The 24,289-nt window shown below is 36.7% G+C and overlaps 1 protein-coding gene across 3 annotated transcripts; it reads left to right on the top strand.

Moving 5' to 3' along the window:
* Nucleotides 1-1,658: 1,658 nt before the first annotated feature.
* On the top strand, nucleotides 1,659-24,143 carry LOC577894 (AN1-type zinc finger protein 4). 3 transcript variants are annotated; one of them, XM_030979734.1, is made up of 9 exons: nucleotides 1,659-2,178; nucleotides 3,633-3,708; nucleotides 4,038-4,105; nucleotides 5,548-5,737; nucleotides 10,174-10,333; nucleotides 10,864-11,718; nucleotides 12,765-12,816; nucleotides 22,230-22,353; nucleotides 23,088-24,143. In XM_030979734.1, exons 1-9 carry the CDS (start codon nucleotides 2,013-2,015, stop codon nucleotides 23,221-23,223), a joined length of 1,827 nt encoding a protein of 608 aa, XP_030835594.1. In that variant the 5' UTR covers nucleotides 1,659-2,012; the 3' UTR covers nucleotides 23,224-24,143. The 3 variants fall into 3 exon arrangements, with proteins under 3 accessions (XP_030835594.1, XP_030835593.1, XP_030835592.1); XM_030979733.1 differs by lacking the exon at nucleotides 22,230-22,353 and adding an exon at nucleotides 13,390-13,513; XM_030979732.1 differs by lacking the exons at nucleotides 22,230-22,353; nucleotides 23,088-24,143 and adding exons at nucleotides 13,390-13,513; nucleotides 14,496-17,786.
* Nucleotides 24,144-24,289: the final 146 nt, after the last annotated feature.

The following is a 24,289-nucleotide window of genomic DNA, read 5'->3' as shown; positions in this document are numbered from 1 at the left end:
CACCATAAGTCAACTTCCCCCTAGGACAACTATAGTACCCCCAGGACAACTATATAGTACCCCTAGGGCAACCACCCTCTAGGACGACGACCCCGGACAACTCTTCTAGGGGGTAATTATCCGGGGGTAGTTGTCCGGGGCTAGTTGTCCTAGGGGATAGTGGTCTGCGTAATGGGGGTAGTTGTCCAGGGGGTAATTGTCCTAGGGGGTAGTTGTCCTTGGATTAGTTGTCAAGGGGTTAGTTGTCCGCAGGCACGTAGCAACAGGGGGGGCATATGGGGGGCACGTGCCCCCTAAAATTTCCAAGATAGGTTGAATTTTTGTAGACCCCTTTCTTGACCTCGATCGATTATATGTATGTGCCCCCCCCCCAAAAAAAACCCATCAAACTCTGGCTACGTGCCTGGTTGTCCGGGGGAAGTTGTCCTGGGGGAGTCGTCCTAGAGGGTGGTTGCCCTAGGGGGTATCTGTCCTAGGGGGTAGTTGACTGGGGGTGGTTATCCGGGGGTGGATGTCCAGGGGTAGTTGTCCGGATACGCGAATTTACATGTGGTCAATCCTCACACTACATTAGCCCAGAAATCAATCAGACATAGGGGTCCATGCAGTGATGCAGATGTATGGAATTATCTACCTAACTAATATAAAATCACCAAACTCCTTTAAAAGAGCACTCAAATGATTTTAAATTTCGCAGATGTAAGATATTACTTACATATAAACAAAATCTATATATCAGTTTTCATTATATCAAACATAAATCTAATTTTGTTATGATCTAAAAGACATTTTACGACTTCTTTTTTCTTGTTCTTTGTAAATAGTGTAAAAAGTTCACAACCCTTTAGGAATTTTGTTTGTCATATATCATATATTTGAAAGGTGTTGTAACAATTAAAGCTTTATTTGCTTTTGTTTCATCACCTTTGTATAATGTTCATCCTTTAAACTGTATAATAGTTGCAACTTGTCTTTGATAAAACATTGATATATTCTTTTTCATGTGAAGTCAATTCAAATGTATTGTACAATTGGAAAGGATTTTTAACATATTATATTCTTTTTCATGTAATGTTAACTCCAATGAATTATGAAATTGTGAATATGCATAAATAAATAAATAAATAAATATACTAAAGTATTATCATCGTACGTACGTATGACCCGCGTTACCAATGGCGACGTACGTCACTAATGAACTGAAAATATCGCTTAGTTTCTTTTTTCGATTTTTTTTTTTTTTTTTCCATCTAAGAACCGCAATGAAAAAGAGATTAAGAGATGCATTGTTTTTATATTCAATGTGTCTGGTGTATTTTCTTTTTTTCGATATATTATCTCGAGCATGCGACTCAATATCTATGATGTTTTCGGTATCAAACACCAAATATTAGCAAATTATCGTTTGCTTTTGTTACAAATGATGTCCATTCATCCATTAAAAATGGTCGCTAACTTCAGAGCATACCACACTCTTGCTGTGCAATCCGGGTGCGCTGAGCTAGCTCGCTAGCTATAGACGTTTGTTTGTGTGCACCTGCCCCCCGGGTTACAGCGGTGTGTGTGCCGATTCCCGATCCGCTTGTACCGTACCGTACTATACTGCTTGGAATTGTACGTACGTACGAAGTACGTGCGCATATTAACCATGGTACGTGCAGAAATAATGGGGAAAAAGAAATTATTAAAAGGAAACAACAAGTCCGCAGTACTAATATCGCATTCAATTGTATTTTACCGACTTCGTAGGCAAATAGCTCACGAAAAATCAGGTTTGACAAGTTAGTGGACCAAATTCAACTTCAAGTCTTTGAAATATCCAACAAATACAGGCACAATGGCGTGATTTTATGGAGACATCAGCAACTGCTACAGACAGTGCTAGCTACGTAGAAAAGTCAAACGTTCCAACTCCAAGCCGGTTTACCTTCGCCAAGATGAGAATCGAAATGGTGGATCAAAAGTGATTTGAGTTTTACAAGGAAAGGTGGTGAACCCTTAGTTGTTTCCAGATGGAGAGCAACCTGCAGGAAGACACCATGGAGTACATTGATTATCCAGAATATGCTGATATTATGGAATTATTCATTGAGACTTTGACAGGAACTGTCTTCGAGCTGCGAGTGTCGCCGTTCGAAACTGTGATTTCTGTCAAGGCCAAAATACAGAGATTGGAAGGTGCGAAGTTACTTAGATCTACTCACTGAAATTAGTGGAAAATATATAGAGAATCTATGGGGATAATGGGTGGAAATATATGGATTTTTTTTCTGTGTCACTAGACTAGTCTACTAATACTTTAAAGTAGACCTACATAGAATCTACTATAAGCATGATAAGGTGTTGAGATTGATATTGTTCAGTATTTAACTGCTCAAGCCCTCCGGCTCCATTTTAATCGGAGACCGAATGCCTAGACTAGATCTAGTCCCGACCCTAGGCTTTGTATTGTACTGTCACCAGTTAGTTTTACTATGGCCTTCCACGTTTGCACATTCCCTCACGTCCAACCCGTTTTGTCCACGGTGGCCTGAAACGTTGTAGCGTCCTGATTAAAACGTTCCACTGGAAGACTGCCATCCCTCTGGAGACGGCAGAGAAAAAGTTGATGTGCCGTGCAAGAGGATCATGCAGCACAGGAGATTCTTGAGTGTGAAGAGAAGATCACGGCCTGGAGAAAGCTCAGTCGGTAGAGCAGTGGTCTCGTAATCCGGTGACCCGGGTTCGAAACCAAGGCGATGCGCTAGTGCCCTTTGGTAAGGCATTAATCCTCATTACCAGGTCCCTCGGAGAGCCTGAGAGGACCAAAACCGTCGCCTTGCGGCATTGAAAAACGTGGGGTGAACGATGTGCAGAACCAGGACGCGCGATGAACGCAGATGGTCCGAGTCAAATAAGTCGCGTAATGGAAAATTACTGAGAGCAACAATATGTACAATAAAAATGTGAATCTACAACATGATTGCTGTGGCCGCCATGGATTTTTTTGCTATAGGGGGGGGGGGGGGGGGGGGGTAGTGAGCACTCAGATTTTTTTGATTTTTTTTTTTTCTTACTCAACACCTCCCCCTTCCCTGTTGAGCCCCCCAAAAAATTGCATACGATCTCCCTCGAAGCAGTTCTCCAAAGTTGACAGCCCTATTTTAACCTAGCATAAGGCCAAGCCGCCAAGGGAATTAATTTTGAAATGGCAAACGTCTTATTTATCTTCTCATTTTTTAACTTGTCATACCTAAGTAAAAAAAATCAATTAAAACTTAGACTCTGATTGAATGTTGAATGTTCTATATCTACACAGTTGGAACTTCTGAATCAATCAAGGCCCCATCTTAAAAAAAGTTGTGATTCATTTAAATCAATCGCAACTCGTCTTAAGGCCCCCCCCCCCCCCTCAAACAAAGAAGAGCTCCAATATTAGGGGGTGTGGTGTATCATCTGTCCAGATTCCACAGCCAGAAGGTAATAAGATATTATCATTAATTTGTTTATTTTAAAGACGGCTTTAAATTTAAAGTTCTCCTAGCTCTTGAGCAAGAAATATTAGTGACACAAGACACATGTATGTATGTACTATGTGCATATAACAACAAAATTGATAAATTGTATTGTCTTTGATTTTAAATTATTTGCAGGTATCCCCATCTCCCAGCAACATCTCATTTGGAGGTCTGTAGAGCTTGAGGATGATTACTGTTTGCAGGACTATGGGTAAGACTTTGATTGTTCGATCAAATAAAAGGACATCAGTCCGAGTCATTTCGATGTATTTTATAAAGAGTTTATATGTACAGTTAACTCTGCATTACTTGAAAGTCGCACAAGTCGAATTTTCCCTAAAAGGCCCAAGTCAAACATATTCTTTTTTTAAACCAAACTATGCAAAACGTATTTTATTCACATCGACTAAGTCTAATTTTGCCATAATCGAACTAATTATGCTGTCCCAACAGATTTGACTAACATGTATTTACATGAAGCTCTATGCAGAGTTAATGTCAAGAAATGTGTAAAAAGTTCTTTCTTTTTTTCCCCATCAGAATTCCACCATCGGCATCTCTGAAGTTGGTCTTGGCAATGAGGGGAGGTCCTATCAATACTCGAAGAAGTGAGTCTTTTTGTTGTCAAGTTACATAAACAATGTTACTTTTAAAATAAGGATCAGGGCTACTGTACTTCATAAACAGGCTCTGAATTGGGGGGGGGGGGGGGGGCTAACTCAACAACCAGAACAATCTCTGCATCATGTTCCGTTTCTAGAGTTTAAATGCCAGCTACTCACAACTTGTGTAGTAGATTGTGTTGTACACTGTAGCTTGTGTGACAAAAGGGGCCTCTAAATCGCCATAAATTTTGCTGAACTTTTCACCTTTTGAAATTTGTATTTGCTTTGTGTTAACTATCTGAATTCTTTATTTTTTTATGTGGTGTTCTACATGTACACAACATATTTAATGCAATAAATCAACACAAGTATTTGTGATCGATTAAGCTTTTGTGGATAACTTGGCTATGATCTTCTTCTGAGCCCAAGTTGTCTCTTGTGCTGAGTATTAATGGTGTTCTGCTCTGACAACAATACACCAGTTTACGGTTATGGGCGCCATTTTAATGTACGAGTAAACAAATCATTGACCTCTAGAGGTCAGTGGTTAACGCGTAAATTAAGATAGCGCCCATGCAATATGATGTGAGCGCACAGCGCAGGCAGTTAAAATGGCGCCCATGTCTGCGCATGCGCACTGTCGTAACCCTAAACCGGTGAATTGCTACCATTCTGTAACAAATTTGCTCACAGGCAATCAAATTCTATAGTTTCAGTAGCTTGTGGTTTAATTTATTAAACATTAAGTGAAATAGTTTTAGTTTCATTAGAAATAAAAATACAAATAATAGGTGGCAGTTTTCAAGGCAAAAGCCTGAATTCAGGCCCTATCAATTCAGTTTCAATATCTAGGCTTTTTGTGTACAAACTAAACAATTTTCAAAGATTTTCAAACCCACTCTTGAATTCTCACTGGTAACCCTAAAAAAAATGGGCTATACAATGGGAAAATACTTGTACAGGGCTCCATACCAACTTTTATGGAAGGGATCGTTTTGAAGATATTCCATTCTAATCTTTACTTCAATTCAATCAATTCAATTTTGTTTAATTCAGTTATAAAGAAACAATCAGGTATATAACATACAATACACACTAAGAACATATTTGACAAGGACATAAAATAAACTGAATAGGTTGCAACCAGAAAGAAAACATAATCCTTATAAAAAGGTTGACCCTATTTTGATAATAAAAAATATGAAATATATATTCGTTACTAAACATTATTAAAACAATACACAAATCAAGACAACATCTACATGTACATTACATGTGCCTAAGGGTTTGGCTACAATCACATTGAAACAATTTGGGTTATTTGTCTGATCGTAGCTACATGTATGGCACTTCACAGTACATGTTCATGCTTTTGAACAGTATACAGTCATACTGTACATGTCTATATGGGAAATAAATGTTATTAACTAATTATTCTTTGACAGTTCCGATGGAAGATCCCGCTATCCGGGAGATGGCGGAATATATGGAGGCCAACAAGGAGGAAATCTGGGAGAAGTTGCCAGGCAACCGCCAGGTCACCCTCCTCGTCTTCCGGGAAGGAGACCAGCTCAATTTCTTCCGGGTTGTGGACCGGGGAGACGGGACGCTGACCCCTCTCTCTGAGTCACTAAGGTGAGGACTAATTAGAAGAAAAGAATGAAGGTTACGGGTAGAGAGAAAGAGAGAGAGAGAGAGAGAGAGAAAGAGAAAGAGAAAAAAAGAAGGAAAGAAAGAAAACGTACTGTGAGCACAAGTCAGGGAAAGGGAAGAACAGATAGAAATAAAAAAAATTATTGCAATTGTTAAGGAAAGAATTTAGGCCTAATAAACTGACACATTAATGTTTTACAAACTTGTTTTTCGAGTTTTCCGTTTTCATTTTCATCTACATTTACATACAGTGTAAGGCCAAATAACAAAAAATAATGTGTTTCTCGTCCGGACGTTAAAAAAAAAGGTGGAGGCAGGGCATTGCTATTTACCATTTTGCAATTTGTTAAATTTTATCCCCCAAGATGGCTCCCATGCCATCTTTATAATTATAGCTGGCTATGCGTTTTTATTCACAGATATTGTGCTATGTGAGTAGGCTTCTTTCTTTTTTTTCTTCTGAATAGTAAATAGTAAAAAAAAAAAGAGGAGGCAGGCGGGGACGAAAAACACTTTATTTTTGTTATTTGGCCTTACACTGTATGTACATGTAGATGAAGATAAAAACAGAAAACTAGAAAAACATGTTAGTAAAACATTAATGTGTCAGTTTATTTGCTATTCAGTGCCAATCAATAACAAATGCTAAATTTCTATGACAAATTGGCTCTCAGCCAATCGATTGCCACAATTTCAGTATTGAATTGAAATTTATTTCCATCATCATGACAATATATACAAAGATAAAATAACAGTAATTGTATCTTGTTTTCTATAACAAACTTTATGAGACAGAGACCTGAAACCCGTTCTCAAAGCCTTTTCTCTGTGACAAATCTGCTGAAAACCAATCAGAAGCAAGGATTTCACTAGCTTTTAACAAAAACTGTCATTTGTCACTGATGACAAGCTCTGTGAAATGGGGCCCAGATATCACAACAATTAGCAGGACTTCACTCTTTATTGTGTTTTACTGTTCAGTAACTTCAGTGTACATTGTATAGACCAGCATTTGTTATTGCTGTCAAAGGCAATGCATGTGATCACCCATTACAAATGGATTGATAAACAAACAATCTAGTTGTACACTGCGTAGTCTTACATTTTAAGAAGAAGATCCTGTTGCACAATGGGGAACATAAAAACATCACCAAACTTTTAACAACTTTGTAGTACATGTACTGCAAAAACAAACAATGAATTAAGATGATTCCTGATTGCCTCCACCTTGTAAATCTGTCAAAAAAGCCAGCATAAAATTTTAGTCAGAAATTTGTAATTAATGCATCAAATCTCCAAAACGTAATAGTACAAATTAAAAGCTCCTTATGAATACAGGTACAGGTGTATATCAATTTTTGCTCACTCCCCAATATTGCAGTCTGCATGTATATGTACACATTGTAGGTCTACTTTGTACATGTACATTGTACATGTACATGTACCCGTATTTTCAAAGACATGTGCACTTGTATTTTCATAGACATTCAACACTGCACATATGTATGAGAGGGGTAGGGAAATATTGCTCCCATCTCCTCCGCATGTCACCTCCATAAATTATAGACACGTGTTGTCAATACATGTGTATTGCCTATTGGCACACATGCGAGTCTGGATAGATAGACTAATTCCAACCACTTCATTGTGTTGACCGAGCCTTCCCTTTGACCACTTGCTTCTCATTATAGACCGTTAATAGACCCCCTGGCCATTGTATTCACACAATAGCCACCCTTACGTGCTTGTCAATAGTCTGTGGGATAACACTGGTTACCAAGGGGGTTTCCAATGTACACAATAGACCCCTTACCTGGCCTGGCTCACCTCCAAGATGTTCCCAACTTACGCACCTTGCAGGGGGGGGGGGGGGGGGAGGAGGTTTCATCCCTAGATATGTGTAGGACTCGTTGATGTGGATAGTTTTGTTGACCCTTTCCTACCCACATAATTGTATACATTTTTAGCTCATTTGCAGAGTTGCAAGCTTTTCCATAGCAACCATTTAGTGAAAGGACAAGCACATGACCCATCCCTTTATATATAAGCCATTTTGTAAATACTGTCTGCACATGGGCAGATAAAGGTCATTTGTGATAAAATTGTAAAATGAATACGTGCTCATGTTATGTACATGTAATCATTATTCATGTGTGCACCTACGGTACATTCTATGATACAAGAGGGCAAACAAAAACTTTTCATGAAGCACATACATGTACAATGTACATGACTTTGGCATTGATTATTCTAAAATACACAAAGTGGGACTTCTCCATGAGTAAAAGATCTGTGGATATTTGGAGTCATTTGACACATGTGCTAACTACAAAATGGTCCATTCTAAACGGTGTCATTTTTTCTTTCTTTCTTCTTCTTATACGTATAAACGTCTCCCTTTAAGTTTAACTGTTCAAGGAAACATTTCATAATTTTAGAGCAATGTAATATAATATTCGTGTACTATACATGTCTGAATGACAGGCACTACATGTAGATAGGCCTACAAAGTACAATAATGTTGAGCATCGTTGAGTATTGAATTTATCCAAGCTCCGTAAAGCTACGAAATATTCTCCCTCGTGCAGTAGTTGAGAATGATGCAATCATTCAACGTTACAGCGAGCGAGGGATGTTTGAAAATCAATGGCAAGTGGAGGAGCTGTGTCTCTTGGGAGTATGAATTACATTATAAGCATCTAGTCGTGAAGGCCAGGTGCTAGATCAATAAGATCTTCTATTGATGTGTTTTTGTTTGATACCAGTCACACTCCTGCAATATCCCTAGGCTATCATTTTGTTTTGATTAGAAATGAGGATGTGGTGTTGATTAATTTTTTATTTCTGGTTCCAGAGATGATTATTGTTTTGAATGATGCCAAGTACAGTCAAACCTGCTTTAGCAATCACCTGTATAGAAAGACCACCTGTCTATAAAGACCACATTTTTCATTTCCCTACTATTGTTTCTTATTTAAACCTGTACTAATGGAACCTGTACATACATGTACATGTACATGTACTTGTACAAACTGTACATTTTAAGACCACCTGCATAAAGATCACAGTTATAATTTAACTCATTTGTCTTCTAGTGCACATGTATTTGATCATACATGTATGCATACAGCATGTACAAATATGTACTTATAGTCTTCGCTTCTTATGGGCTTTCCTGTACTTTACTGGCACACAGTTCATGCAGGTACATACTTCAAGATTGATTTCACTTCATTGTTTTGTTCACTGGTTTCATTGACCAAGATCACAACCAAGAGAAAGGAAACTAAGTATTACTCACAAGTCGACCCACAACCCACCCTTAACGTCAAAATTTGAAGTGGGATAGATTCCCAGGTTTGCATGTCACTCATAAATTTACACAGTGCTGATGTAATCTAGAATGTTATTATGACATAACGTCAACCCGAGGATACATCAAACATTCATAGATGTTGTGTACTTGTAGTATGAATTTCATGTACCGGTATGTAAACTGTATTGAGTTACTTAATATGTTTAAATGCCCTTAGAACATACTGTACCCCCCCCCCCCTTTGCCCAAGAGAGAGAGAGAGAGAGAGAGAGAGAGAGAGAGAGAGAGAGAAAGGGGGAAATCCCATATAAACAAGGAAGAGAATACATGTACATGTATATGACGAAGCTTGTCACAGTACGGAACTATAATAGATAGTATAACAAATATGTCCAAAAATTATTAATATGGTGTAACTGTGTATAACATTCACAGGTAATATTTTCATACATTTACCTGTACATTATCAAATTGAAGTACTTGAAATCGACCTTAGTGGTTGTTCCCAGAACATTTCTTCCCCCCCCCCCCCCCACTTCCCCATTCATTACAAAGCAGGAAAGCCAGAGAAGCTTGCAACGGTGTTTCCTGCTTTCAAATGTAGAATGAACTTGAATTTACATGTACTCATGTTTTTTTAATGAAATAAAGAAAATTAAACAGAATTGAGTGCATACTGTGGAGTTCGGCATAACACATGAAGAGAAAAAAATGAATCATTTAACATGCTGATATATATGCATTAAATTGTATTGGACATGTTCTCAATCTCATTGACATACAGTACATGAATGTACATGTACATGAAGAAGGTTTTCCTTGTCAGGTACAAATGTCTTCTTTTTTAAATAATAAATTTTTATTCAGATTCAAATATTATAATAATTTTATCCCTCCTTTTGAATATTACATGATAGTGACAGTCTCATGAAGAAGTATTCATTTAAATGAGTTACTCCACAAACATATTAAACGTTTCTCTCTCTCTTTCTCTCTCTCTCCCTCTTCCTCTCACTCTCTCTCTCTCTCTCTCTCTCTCTTTCTCTCCCTCTCTCTCCCTCTCTCCCTCTCTTCCTCTCTCTCTCCCTCTTTACATGTACAGCGGTGCTTCTGTGTATAACGTTGGAGAGGAGGAGGATGAGGAGAAGAAGAACCTAAACCCAAACCCGCCACCGGAATATCCGACGGAGGAGAACGACCTCACCATGGGAAAGATGAAACTTCTTAGGGCCAAGATGGAAAATTTATCCGTTGGCAAGAAGGTAAATTGAGAGTTCAAAGCCAACTTTATGGAAATTAATAATCTGTTCTGCTAAACACTCTGTTTACAACATTGGATTACAGATCAACTATGATTTTACTTTGAAAAAAGGAAAATATAAAGAAAGATACTTTAAAAATGAAAACAAATTGAAATTCATGTGAAACGATCAGGAAGTCAGGACAGTTTATTTCCATGATACAATTTATAAACCTTGTGTTGAAAGGAACATTTATGATAGTAATGATGAACTTTTGAACTTATGAATTATGAACCAGTAACATGTTACATGTAGGTGATTTTTCATCTGTGTAAATCTCAAGGTAACATGTCATTGATGTTCACTGATTGCATTTGTGAAAACATAATATGTTCAGAGAGAACTAATGCATTGTGTTATTGTTTTCTGTTGAGAGCCAGGCGGACTAAACCTCATACTCTTACACAGATCTAACGCTCTTCTGGCTTTCGGTATTGATGAATTGCTCTATTGCTTCATTATTACCATCCGTTTGTTTATTTTTTTTATAGAAAACGACAAAGACAGCAAGACCACCGAGCAGCAGTCGACCCAAGAGTTCAGGACAGAGGAGAATCTTCTCAGCTAAGAAAGGAAGCAAGTCCCTCAACAAGACCAGCCCCCTTCCACCCGTAGGAACTACAATACTACCACCTGTAGGGGGCGCTATGGTTTCTACTGGTGACAGTCATGAGAAATTGCCTAGTACCAGGACACCTCGCATTGGATCGTCTGCCAAGGGTCTAGGCATGAGGACACGGACAAAACCTGAAATTGTGCCCAAAGCGAGGGCAGCAGACATTACGCAAATTGGTGCTACGACGAACCCAGTGGCTATGTCGGCCGGTATGAGCAGCCGCAGCAAGAGCCGAACATTGAGACTCAGTAGTAGCAAGGAGAGCAGGCATAGCCCCGTCCCACCGCCGTCGTCATCGCAGCGTGCTCTTGAGAACCTCACCGGCGCCAATCTGCATCACTCCTTCCGAAGTCGGACAAACGCATACCCACACCCCCCTTCCACGCAGAGTTCCTTCATCCAGGACCTCCGGCCGACCACTTCCTCCAATCTTGCCGAAGCAGCCCAGGTTGCGGCCGACGCCAGCCGAGGCCCGGAACGCATGAACCTAAAGACTGCCGATGCCCGCATGGTGACCCAACTCGTAAATCAAGCTAATCGCGAAGGCAAGATTAACAATATTGTGAGGTCGGGACACCGTGAGAGCTCGCATACGGGGAAGCGCAGCGGACATTCTCGAGTTACTTCGGGTAGCATGACGCTATCTCAAGCTCTCAGTTCCAGCAATGGACTCACAAATGCTATTAGTGAAGACAGGATAAGAACGCCAGATGCCAGGAAAGCTCTGATTGTAAGTTAACCCTGCCTTGAGGAAATACGATAAGCAATTAGGAAATGTACCAAATTTTACCTCTCTAAAAGGAACTACACTGTATGTATATTTATTCAGTGGTAAGCTTCTTGTTTCTCACTTTAGAAATGCAGATTTTTAAACTCTGCACAACTGGGAATAATAGCCAAAATGAAGAGAAACAATGGCAAATATGGTCAAACTTGTTCTAGTTTTGTCACTTGAAATATATATTTTTTATGTAACAATGTTTTATCCTTTCTATATATGTACACCGAGGAGTATTCAATTTAAAAAACTATTTTGCATCTAAATTTTAAATCTTCTGCCTATATTCACATTGCATGGTTGGGCTGTTCCGGTAGCCTTTCTAGCATGTACACTACAAATGCTTGCAAGGCACATGTTGTTTGGAGAAAAAAAGACTGAACGTCATATTGTTGCTCCGAATAATGATGCCATAAGAAACATAGACAAGTAATTGTTTAGTTGCTTGGGTATTCTAATTATGCTTCACATATGATGTTAATATGTAGGGGTTGAAAACTATAGAAGTTTTATTGGTTTTATGAACAATATATTTTGCGCATTGTGTGGTTTAGAGAAGAGTGGGAACTGGGGCATGTTTCATCTTGCTTTGTTTCAGAGGAATCGCAACCTCGTTAATGAACCATTTAGTTTCAAACGTCATGAAAAGGAACCAAGGCTTTTAAAATGCATAAAAAGACTACGAAAAAGGAAGTTGCTTTGAGGGTTTCCTGATGTTGTACACAGAAACAAACAAAGTCTTGGCAGTAGGCCTAGTATCTACAGTACATGTACATACATGTATGTAGTTAAAAAGACATCTGTGGAAGCACCTATGAATCGAATATTCCCTGATTTTCTAGTTGTAATGACAGTTAACCTATCTCTTTTTAACAAAAAACGTCATATAGTGTTTTAGAATACCTCCCCTACATTATATATTTCATTGATTAATGCCCATACACTGTAATATGAGAATATTAATTTTTATGATTTTCAATTGTGTTTTTATGTTACAGTCTGCTCACAGTATACGAGGGAGGTTATCCGGCAGCAAGGAAGGCAGATTATGTGAGTATCTTCCACAAATAATTAATTTTTATATTTTAAGAAATCAATATTTAATTTGAGATGTCATTAGACTCGTGAATGGAGTACGTTTTTTTTCAATTTGTATCCATGAAACATCTAAAAAAGACATTTCATGATTTTAGTAATCATAATGGCTCCAAGTATAACAAATTCCAGCTTACCGGTATCTATCTAATTTACAGTATGCAGACATTAGCATTATCTCATTATAAACCAGTCGCGACAATATTTTCTTTGTTCACCCTGTTGTAAGATTGCTGGTTTATTGCTAGTTTTTACATATTTAGCCATTTCTTGTTTCTAATTTCTAATTTTTAAATTCACCCTTTAGTCACACCTCCAGCTCAAATATCATTTGCTGATTTGTTCATTCTTTTGTATCTTCTCTTCAGCAAAAACATTCATACATGTATATTCTTTGTTTATTCCTTCACCACGTATTAACATATCCAGCTATTTTTATTCACATGCACTTCACTTGCTAGTTTGTACAGCACCTCTTATCAAAACAAACCATTATTGAACTCTTTTTTTTCTTTGTTCACCCTGTAGTAACATCTCCAGCTCATCGCCTGCCTCCAGTCACCAAGCCAGCTATCGGCTCCAAGAAGAAGGCGAGTAAGAGATGCTTCATGTGCAACAAGAAAACCGGCCTTGCCACCAGTTATGCATGCAGGTAAGACCATTTCCATTGAATGTTTCCACCAGGACTGCCTTTCTTTTTCCTTAAAGATTAAAGCTTGAGTTCTGGTAATGATAGAAAATAAATTCTCACAGAATCCAACAAAACATAAACTGATGTTCAAGATTACAAAAAAATGACATGTGCCAAGCGATTTTGGTAGAAAATGTATGGGAGCTGATTAGTGAGCATAGAAAGATGAGGAAATCGAGGAAAGTAGGTCCGACACCATGTGCTTAAAACATAGGTCACTATGTGCAAATGTGAGTTGTGATTTTTGTTGAATGATGATTTCCAGGAAGTTTTTGTGAGATCGTTCCTTATTTTCCTGGTTTAAACAATCAATCTACTGCAGAATTAACAATCCAGAATAAATTATAGCCATGTTCTCTCGACATACAATGCCCATACCAGAGCTCAAGATTAATGTTAAGTCTTACTTTGCCGAGTGGCTTTGCTTGTTCCACGATTTTACCAAAACATGAACAATTCTTTCATATGCCTGTACTTCTTTCACCATAACTTGCAATCAAGGTACAGTTAATTCTGCATGACTCAAAATGGCATAAGCCGAATTTTTTTGGGACAACACTTTGCAATACACGTGCCAATTAAACGTCCTAAGTTGAATTTTGTATTGGTGGAACTATTTTGGGGGGTCTCAACAGATTTGACTGAGGCAGAATTAACTTTTGCATGCATGAAAATGTTTGCAAATTTCACCAGAGCTTTGCGAATGTTTCATGCCATGAACTTATTAAATCACAACTGGTTTAAGACTGATTGATTGCAATGCAAGAAAGTCAAAATTCATAACTATTAACAAGTTTCAATCTCCCAATTCTTCTTACTACCTGACCAATATTTGACCCCAGCTTATACAAGAACCATACATGTACGTTGACTTATCGTCTTCTCGAGCGTACAATAATGCCACTCTTTTCTTCCTCTTCCCATCTCCCCTTCCTGTTGACAGGTGCAGCCACAATTTCTGTGCAAGCCATCGCTACGCAGAAGCCCACAACTGTGAGTACGATTACAAGACGGAGGGCAGGAAACTCCTGGAGCAGAGCAACCCTCTCGTCAGTGCACCAAAGCTACCCAAGATTTAACATCAAGCCATGTATTTTCAAACGTAATGTGTGTTATTACCTCGTTTTAAACAATATGACGATTCTTTCTGAAGAGAGACTATGTAAGGTACAAGCATTTTGAATCATTTACGATGGAAAGAAAACAGCATTAATTGTGTACACTGCAAATAAGATTGCTATTTCTAAAATAACGTTAATTATTAACTTCAAGCATTGTTAATCACTAGGATCAGATGGAAACAGCATTCATTGTGCACATAATGTGTTCAAAAGTATTTGGAATAACTTTAATCCTGAATACGTGTGTTCACAATCGTACACTCTCGCAAATTGATCACATAAAGCAGAAAGCATGAGTAGTTAACACTGAATGGATATGAGCTTATCTTATTCTGAACATTAATATACATACTACATGTGTATAATCATATACATATCCAGTTTATGTCGTCATCAATGGCATTCATTCACATTGCATGCTAAAATGCACCTATTAACCTTTCACCACGAGTCCTGTTCTAAGGACTTTATCGATTTATACAAAGTATACTATTTATCATACTGATGGAGTAGATCAAAAAGTACTACCAATATATATCGTTGTACCTCTTATATATATTATCTGGGATTTTAAAATATCAGTTCAAGCCCTATGCTTAATTATGCATAGTCAAAGCATTTTGATGAACAAAGTGAACTACATGTTCAATACGTTCAGCCATTTTGAATTAACATTGTTTTAATTCTTATAAATCTACATTATGCATTTAATGTAGTGATTGAATACTAGAAATACATGTGCACAATTTTTTGTCTGCATTCATGAAAGATAACCTTTGAAAACACAAATTGTATTGACATCAGAGCTTTCTGAAGTGTTTGAATGCTGCAAATGTCGGCCTTTATACCAATATTGGACATTGCTGAGTTTTATGATGTTTACGTTAAAAAAAGAATAACAGGATATTACTGCATTTGCTACATACCAATGAAAAAGGTTCACTTATAATAAGAATCACACGCTTATTAAAGAGTTCACTTAAAGTGGGATAATTTGCAAGATATGAAAACAAAACTTACTAAAGAAAATTAGTTTAAGATATTGTACATTATTCTGACAAAAGGAAAAGTACTTTAATAAAAATATATGTGAATTATATATAAAAGTGAATCTTAAAAAAATATGTATAGTTCAAAAGGATTGCAACTGCTCTATTCTGTGCTACTTGGGGTTTTGTGTTGTTCATTGTTTGTTTTTGCCTCTACTTTGGTGAAAAGGAAATACGAACTTGCAGATGGGCATTTGTAGGCAAAGTGAAAAAAATGGGTAAGAATGTGGTGTTTAGAAACGTTCCTTCCAAATCTCGCTTCTTTTCTGTCCATACATTTGAGCTTGAATTTATTATGACTATTCATGAAGTAGGGGGCACAACCTCTTTTACAATTCATTATATATTTCATCCCTTTTGAAAATTAGACCTTATTTTCTTTAGGAAATTGATGCCACACCATAATGTTCATCTGCATTAAAAGTTAATAAAATATTACTGAGCAGACTTTCAGATCACCTTATATATACAGGTTGTATGGAATGACTCTTACCATTAAAATATTTCTAAAATTTATTTAGAATTTATGATTAGCCTGAAATATAGCCCTTAGTCTTACCTGTTAACATTATTATATTGAAATCTATTGAAGATAGCTCATTTACTAAAGCTTTGTTGCATCACGATTTCCTTCCAATTTTTTTTGGAATTGCAGTAATTCTAAATACATGGAATGAAACAGATGCTAGCAATTTCCGCGTAACGTATTAGAATTATCATAACAGTTATTAGCCATGCTGTCAGGAAATCTTTAACCTAGAATTCCAGGTTCATTTGTTTTCTTTGTAAAAATAAATTCTTCCATTAACGTATGACAATGATGTCTCAAAAAAACGTATAGGCAAAGTCATAACATAATAATATTATGTTATCATTCTGTTTCAGTAAAGTACTAGCTTTTCCGATTGTTCTAAGATGCGATCTTGCTGAGCGTCAAAATGTAGCATGTGCCTTTTTTTGTGTGTATTTGTTGTGTTTTTTTTTTTTTAAACCCTTGAGTGGGAAGTAATTGTGTTAGCAGCTTGTGCATTTAGTTGCAGCGTAATCTGGAGCTGAAGTTGCATGTTCCTTCCTATGATATTATCTTTTAAAGGTTCCAATTAACTCGATTATTTTCGAGAAAGTCAAAGTAGCTAAGAGCAGCAAAAATAAGAGGGGCAGGAAAAACACCTAGTGAAACGAAATGTAAATGTTTGTACCGATGTTGGCAAACTAGACCTTTAAGCAAAGTCATAGTCCACCCTGCTGTTACATGTATGTTCATGATCAATGTATGTAAACTTCAACCACAGGAAAAAAACAAAAAAACTTTCAAACATCACATAGTACCTCTAAGAGAAATGCTTATATTTAACCATTTAAGGAGATATTTTCATGCAGCTTTAAATCGTATCATATACTTTATTTAAGAGAATGCAGCTATGATGATTTTTAAGCAAGATAAATATTGTCCGTCTGAAGTGGAGCCCTTTTCCCCATTGTTACAAGAATCTGAACTTATTTGGTGTTGTTTTAATGTATAATGCATAAACGATTGGTTTGCCATGCAAATAGGAAACACAGGTCCTGCATGCAGTACACAATCCATAGGAGTTGTGCACATTTGTACCTCTTATGTATGCAAACCAGAGGCAATGGGAACATATATGTCTAGCAGTAAGTCTCTCTCTCAATGATTGTATGCTTCATATACTTCTTATGTGATTAGTTCATTTGCTAAGATGGCAAAAGGAAATGTAAATGAAAAATTAAGTGCAATACGAAAAAAAGAAATTTGAGATATTATCTCAAAGTAGATGAAATAATGTACTGAAAATCTATCAGTACAATTTGGGTGTGAGATGTGATATACAATCATGTAAAATAGAGAATTATTATTTCTATTTTTCTCTTCAATCCGATAATTTTGTTTTATCTGGTTTTATTTTTTTCTCTTGACTGTGTGGGATAACTTTAGCTCAGCTGAAAACACGAAAATAGTTTGTGACCATTTTTTGCCTTATGCATTTTTCCTGGTTTTCAACTATGCAGACTATTAAAAAGAAGTGGCGTGTCTTAAGTCAAGAAAATTTGTGCAAGTATTATTCATTGTGTTGTTTCATGGAGAATTGTGAGTGAAGTGTTTGGTGTAGAAACTAGAGGGAGAGATAGTGAAAGAGAGAGGGAGAGAGAGAAAGGGTGGAGGTGAAAACTAAAGGAGAAGGGGGAAATAAAGAAGCAAAAGGACTGGATCGACAAAAGAAGGTCAAGAGAATGAGAGAGACAGACGGTGTGAAAGAAAGGCCCCAAAGAAACGAGTTAAAATGAAAAGTAAAGAGCCTGAAGACAATAAGATAAAAAAAAGTGTAAGGTTTTACATGTTGTTGTAGTCGATATGTATATATATGTACGCTATATGGATTAGGACGGGGTACGTGCCCCCCCCCCCCTTGATCAACCAGTGTAAATAAATATGTCTTGTTAGAAGAAAACAAATCATAACATCAATAAAACGATTGATCACGGGTTGAATTACCTATCATAAAATATATCTTCATCGGCAACATGATGATTGATAAATATAGGTACGATCAAGTTTGATTTATTTAGAGAATACAAGTTTCATGTCACTTTGATAAATTGACAAATTGCTCAATTCTCCCATTTTCTGCCTGATATCCATTTCCTTTGTCGGTATTTTCATTTTATCAAAAAGCTGATAACGGAGTACAGTTGACGAAAGAAATTGCGGCTTCAAAGTTTTGCTAGATATCAAATAATCACAGCGCCTTCTCAGCGCATTTAGGACGTAAATTTTACACCAGGCTAGATCAAGGGTTCTATTGCATGCAAGAGCGCATAAATCTGAATAAATCTTTGGCAATCAGGAAAGTGAAGAAAAAAACAAAGGGAAAGAAGGAGGAGAAGAAGAAGAACAAAAAAACGAAGGGAAAAAAGGAGGAGAAGAAGAAGAACAAAAGAAAAAAAAAAGAGGAGAAGGAGGAAAGGCCCGGAGGAAAGGGAAGAATTAAGAGGAAGAAACAGAAGAAGAGGAGGAGGAGGTACAGACGTAAGAAACTCTCACTTCAAAGTTTTGCAAAATGGCAAAGAATCACAGCGCCATCTATATATTTAGGACGTAAACTTTGCACCAGGGTGGATCGAGGGGTCCCTTGTATGCAACGGGGCATAAGAAACTGAGAACAAAATACAGAGAGATTTTAACAAACGAAGGAGAAGAAGACATAGAAGAGGAGGAGGAGGAGGAGGAGGAAAGGGAAGAAGAAGTATAAGAAGAAGAAGAAGAGAAGAAGAAGAAGAAGAAGAAGAAGAAGAAGAAGAAGAAGAAAAAGAAGAAGAAGAAGAAGAAAAAGAAGAAGAAGAAGAAGAAAAAGAAGAAGAAGAAGAAGAAGAAGAAGAAGAAGAAAAGAAGAAGAAGAAGAAGAAGAAGAAGAAGAAAAAGAAGAAGAAGAAGAAGAAGAAGAAGAAGAAGAAAAAGAAAAAGAGGAGGAGGAGGAGAAGGAGGAGAAGGAGGAGGAGGAGGGGGAAGAAGAGGAAGAGGAGGAGGAGAAGATGATGAAGAAGACGAACGGGAAGAAGAAAACAAAGAAAAAGAAACAGAAGGAAAAGGGAAGGAGAAGAATAATATAAGAAGGAAAGAAGAAGAAGAAAATAAAAAAGGAGAAGACGAAATTAAAGGAGGAGAAGGAGAAGTCCATTGACCTGAGGAGGTTTCAAATTAGGCCTGTTTCAACTCGGGCAAAGCAAGTTTTCAATGCAAACGAAACCGGGCTGACCAGATTAAACTTATAAAAAAGCAGAAACACGAAGTTGCAAACCATCCAGCGTCTCCTAATAAATTACGTTACTGACTAATTAATTATATCATTACAAATCTTTATTCTCAGTTTTCTTATGTATAACTGATTTACTTATAAAACTGAAGACATGGCGTATATATTCAATACTGAATAAAAGAAAACTAAGCGATATAAAGCAGAACAAGAAAATGAGAGGGCGAAAAAGGCTAATGCGAAAAGAAGTTAGGACCCTCTCGTACTGTTTTATATCCCCCGTATATATCCGTACTATTATATCCCCCTAATCGATCTTGTTCTTTATCATTTCATCTACCTAAGACTGGTGCCCCACCCCCATCCAAACTCACACTAATGAACCCCCCCCCCCCCTAATGACTGGAGCCACACCAGAGATATTTTACGACAAAATCATTAAACCCGATCTACAGCAGCCCTCCAAACATTCTCGTCACCACTATATATACATGATTTCTGGAAACTGGTAGGGGCGGAGGGGATGGGGGAGCCCCAACACTTATGTCCATGGTGTATTCCATGCAGGCACAAATATACTGCCAAATAGCAACAACAATGGCAATCTTGCAGTACTTAATACTGAAAGCTGAGCTAATTCATTTACAAAAGACATGTTCCCTTCGGTGTACCCTTACTTGGCACTTTTACTGATTGTAAGTTAACCCTGCCATGAGGAAATATGATAAGGAAGGAAATTTTACCTCTCAAAAAGGAACTATGTATATTTATTCAGTTGTTAGCTTCTTGTTTCTCATCTTAAAAATGCACATTTTCAGGATACGATTTTTAACTCTTCACAACTGGGAATCATAGCCAAAATGAAGAGTAGCAATGAAAAATATTTTCAAACTGATTTTTGTTTTGGCACTGGAAACAAGTTATTTTTAATGCTACAACGCTTTATCATTTGAACACATACTGTATGTACATGTACATATTAATGAACACTGTAGGAATTTTCATTTTAAAAAGAATTTTGCATCAACATTTAAAATCCTCATGTCTATAGTCACATTTCATTGTTGGGCTGTTCGGGGGGTGTTTCATAATGCTGTTCGTAAAGTTACGCATGACTTTACAAATGACTTAAATATGAAAAGCCAAATGGGTTGCTCAATCTTTATTAACTGCATCAACTATAGAGTTGAACTTTGCAGATATAAATTAACATTCTTATGATAACAAACATTTTTAATGCTAAGTATATTTTTTTGCCATAATTAAATTGAGGTTATTGGAAATATACTGTAGTCACACTTTGTTAAAACATCAGAAAATATTGGGGCATTCTATCTGGCACTTCATATACAAGTCGTTTGTAAAGTCATGAGTAACTTTACGAACAGCTTTATGAAACAACCCCCAGGTAGCCTTTCTAGCATGCTCGTGCAAGGTCACTACAAATGCTTGCAAGGCTCTTGTTTCAGTTACAAAAAAGTAGGAAAAAAGACTAAACATTATATTGTCGCCCCAAATAATGATGCCATAAGAAACATACACAAGTGATTGTGTAGTTCCTTGGATATTCTAATTAAGCTACACACAGGATGTTAATATGTAGGGGTTGAAACAGAAAACTATAACAATTTTATTGGTTTTATGAACAATATATTTTTCACAATGTGGGGTTTAGAGAAGAGTGGGAACTGGGACATGTTTCATCTTGCTTTGTTTCAGCAACCTCATTAATAAACCAGTTAGCTTAGAACGTAAAGAAAAGGAACCACGGCTTTTAAAATGCATAACAAGAAAACAAAACAGGAAGTTGCTTTGAGGTTTTTCCTGAAGTGGTAGACAGAAACAAACAAAGTCTTGGCAGCAGACATATATACATGTACGGTGGTTAAAGGGACATCTGTGCAAGCACATATGAATCAAATATTCCCTGATATTCCAATTTATCATGACAGTTTACATTACATATCTCTTATTTACATAAAATGTAATATAGTGTTCAGAATACCCCCCCCCCTCATTTTATATTTCATTGAATGATGCATGTACTGTATATGAAAATATTCATTGTATGATTTTTCACAAAAAAAATTGTATACAGTCTGCTCACAGTATACGAGGGAGGTTGTCTGGCAGCAAAGAAGGCAGACTATGTGAGTATCTTTCACAAATAATTGATTTTAATATTTTAAGAATAATTTGAGATGTCATAAGACTTGTGAATGGATTACATGTGCATACAGTATTTGATTTCTATCCGTGAAACATTAAAAACATGTTTCGTTATTTTAGTAGTTATGATGGATCCCAGTACACTGAAGTACAATTTCCAGCTTATCTTTCTAATTTATGCAGACATTACCATATTCTAATTAGCATAAACCATTTGTGAACATAATTTTCTTTGTTCATCATGTAGTACGATTACTAGTGTAAACACACATATACCGTATATATTTTGCAATTTCTTGTCAGTGTAAATCATTTATTCTTTTTAATTTTCTGAATTCACCCTGTAGTCACATCTCCAGCTCAGATATCATTTGCTGATTTGTTCATACCTTTGTATCTTCTCTTTAGCATAAACATTCATGTATCCTTTTTTTTTATTTGTTCACCATGTACATGTAGTAACGTATCCAGCTCTTCTTATTCACATGCACTTGCTAATTTGTACAGCACCTCTTATAAAAAAAAACCATTATTGAACTCTTTTTTTTCTTTGTTTACCCTGTAGTAACATCTCCAGCTCATCGCCTGCCTCCAGTCACCAAGCCAGCTATCAGCTCCAAGAAGAAGGCGAGTAAGAGATGCTTCATGTGCAACAAGAAAACAGGCCTTGCCACCAGTTATGCATGCAGGTAAGAACATTTCCATTGAATTGAATTCCACCTGGGGAGTGTTTCACAAAAAATAAGATCAACTTTAAGTTGGACTTAACTATGGCAGGCTGTTCATGCCACTGTTTGCTCTCACCATTATGATCTTAAAATATTAGATTTGTTACTTTAATAATGAATTATAAACAAATCTTTTTCTTATGTTAATTGAGAGCTGATTTGATGAGAAAACCACCTGTCAGTGACCATGCAAGGAGGTCTAATCCCTCCTGGCCAAAAGAGTGGTTTGTCAGATTTCTTTGATTGTAATTTTTGTTTAAGAGTGTAAACTCAGAAACTGCATGCATACAAATGTTGGCAAATTTCATGAGTGATTTAGGGCCCCGTTTATCAATAACTAGTTGCAATATGTGTTATAAGCTACTGAAATCACTGCATTTGATTGGCTGAAAGCAGGTTTGTCATAGGATTCTTGCATTTGTTATTGATAACAAGTTTTATGAAACGGGACCCAGGACCAGGAGGTTTCAAGCGATGAAGTTATTCAATCACAACTGGTTTAATACTGATTGATTGCAATGCAAGAAAGTCAAATTTCATAACTATTAACAAGTTTCAATATCTCAATTCTTCTTAATACCTGACCAATATGTGACCCCAGCTTAAACAAAAACCATACATAGACTTTTCGTCTTCTCTAGCTTACAATAACGCCACTCTTTTCTTCCTCTTCCCATCCCCCTTCCTGTTGACAGGTGCAGCCACAATTTCTGTGCCAGCCATCGCTACGCCGAAGCCCACAACTGCGAGTACGATTACAAGACGGAGGGCAGGAAACTCCTGGAACAGAGCAACCCTCTCGTCAGTGCACCAAAGCTACCGAAGATTTAACATTAAGCCATGTATTTTCAAACGTAATGTGTGTTATTACCTCGTTTTAAACAATATGACGATTCTTTCTGAAGAGAGACTATGTAAGGTACAAGCATTTTGAATCATTTACGATGGAAAGAAAACAGCATTAATTGTGTACACTGCAAATAAGATAGCTATTTCTAAATTAACGTTAATTATTAACTTCAAGCATTGTTAATCACTAGGATCAGATGGAAACAGCATTAATTCTGCACATAGTGTGTTCAGAAGTATTGGGAATAACTTTAATCCTGAATACTTGTGTTCAAACTCGTACTCTCTCACAAATTGATCACATAAAGCAGAAAGCATAAGTAGTTAACACGGAATGGATATGAGCTTATCTTATTCTGAACATTAATATACATACTATAATCATATACATATCAAGTTTATGTAGTCATCAATGACAGTCATTCACATTGCATGCTAAAATGCACCTATTAACCTTTCACCCGAGTCCTGTTCTAAGGACTTGAATGATTTATACAAAGTATACTATTTATCATACTGATGGAGTAGATCAAAAAGTACTACCAGTATATCGTTGTACCTCTTATATATATATTATCTGGGATTTTTAAATATCAGTTCAAGCCCTATGCTTAATTATGCATAGTCAAAGCATTTTGATGAACAAAGTGAACTACATGTTCAATACGTTCAGCCATTTTGAATTAACATTGTTTTAATTCTTATAAATCTACATTATGCATTTAATGTAGTGATTGAATACTAGAAATACATGTGCACAATTTTGTGTCTACATTCATGAAAGATAACCTTTGAAAACAGACATTTTATTGACATTGGAGCTTTCTGAAGTGTTTGAATGCTGCAAATGTCGGCCTTTATACCAATATTGGACATTGCTGAGTTTTATGATGTTTAGGTTACAAAAATAAAATCAGAATAGTACTGCTTTTGCTTCTGCTACATATCAATGCAAAAGGTTCACTTATAATAAGAGACACAAGAGTTTATTCAAAGAAGGATAATTTACAAGATATGAAAAAAAATTACTAAAGAAAATTAGTATAAG

Source organism: Strongylocentrotus purpuratus, unplaced genomic scaffold, assembly GCF_000002235.5.
Source record: "Strongylocentrotus purpuratus isolate Spur 01 unplaced genomic scaffold, Spur_5.0 spur5_scaffold_10, whole genome shotgun sequence".
Lineage (NCBI taxonomy): Eukaryota > Metazoa > Echinodermata > Echinoidea > Camarodonta > Strongylocentrotidae > Strongylocentrotus > Strongylocentrotus purpuratus.
The sequence above is the reverse complement of the archived record's forward strand: the minus strand, read 5'-3'. Positions and strand labels throughout refer to the sequence as shown.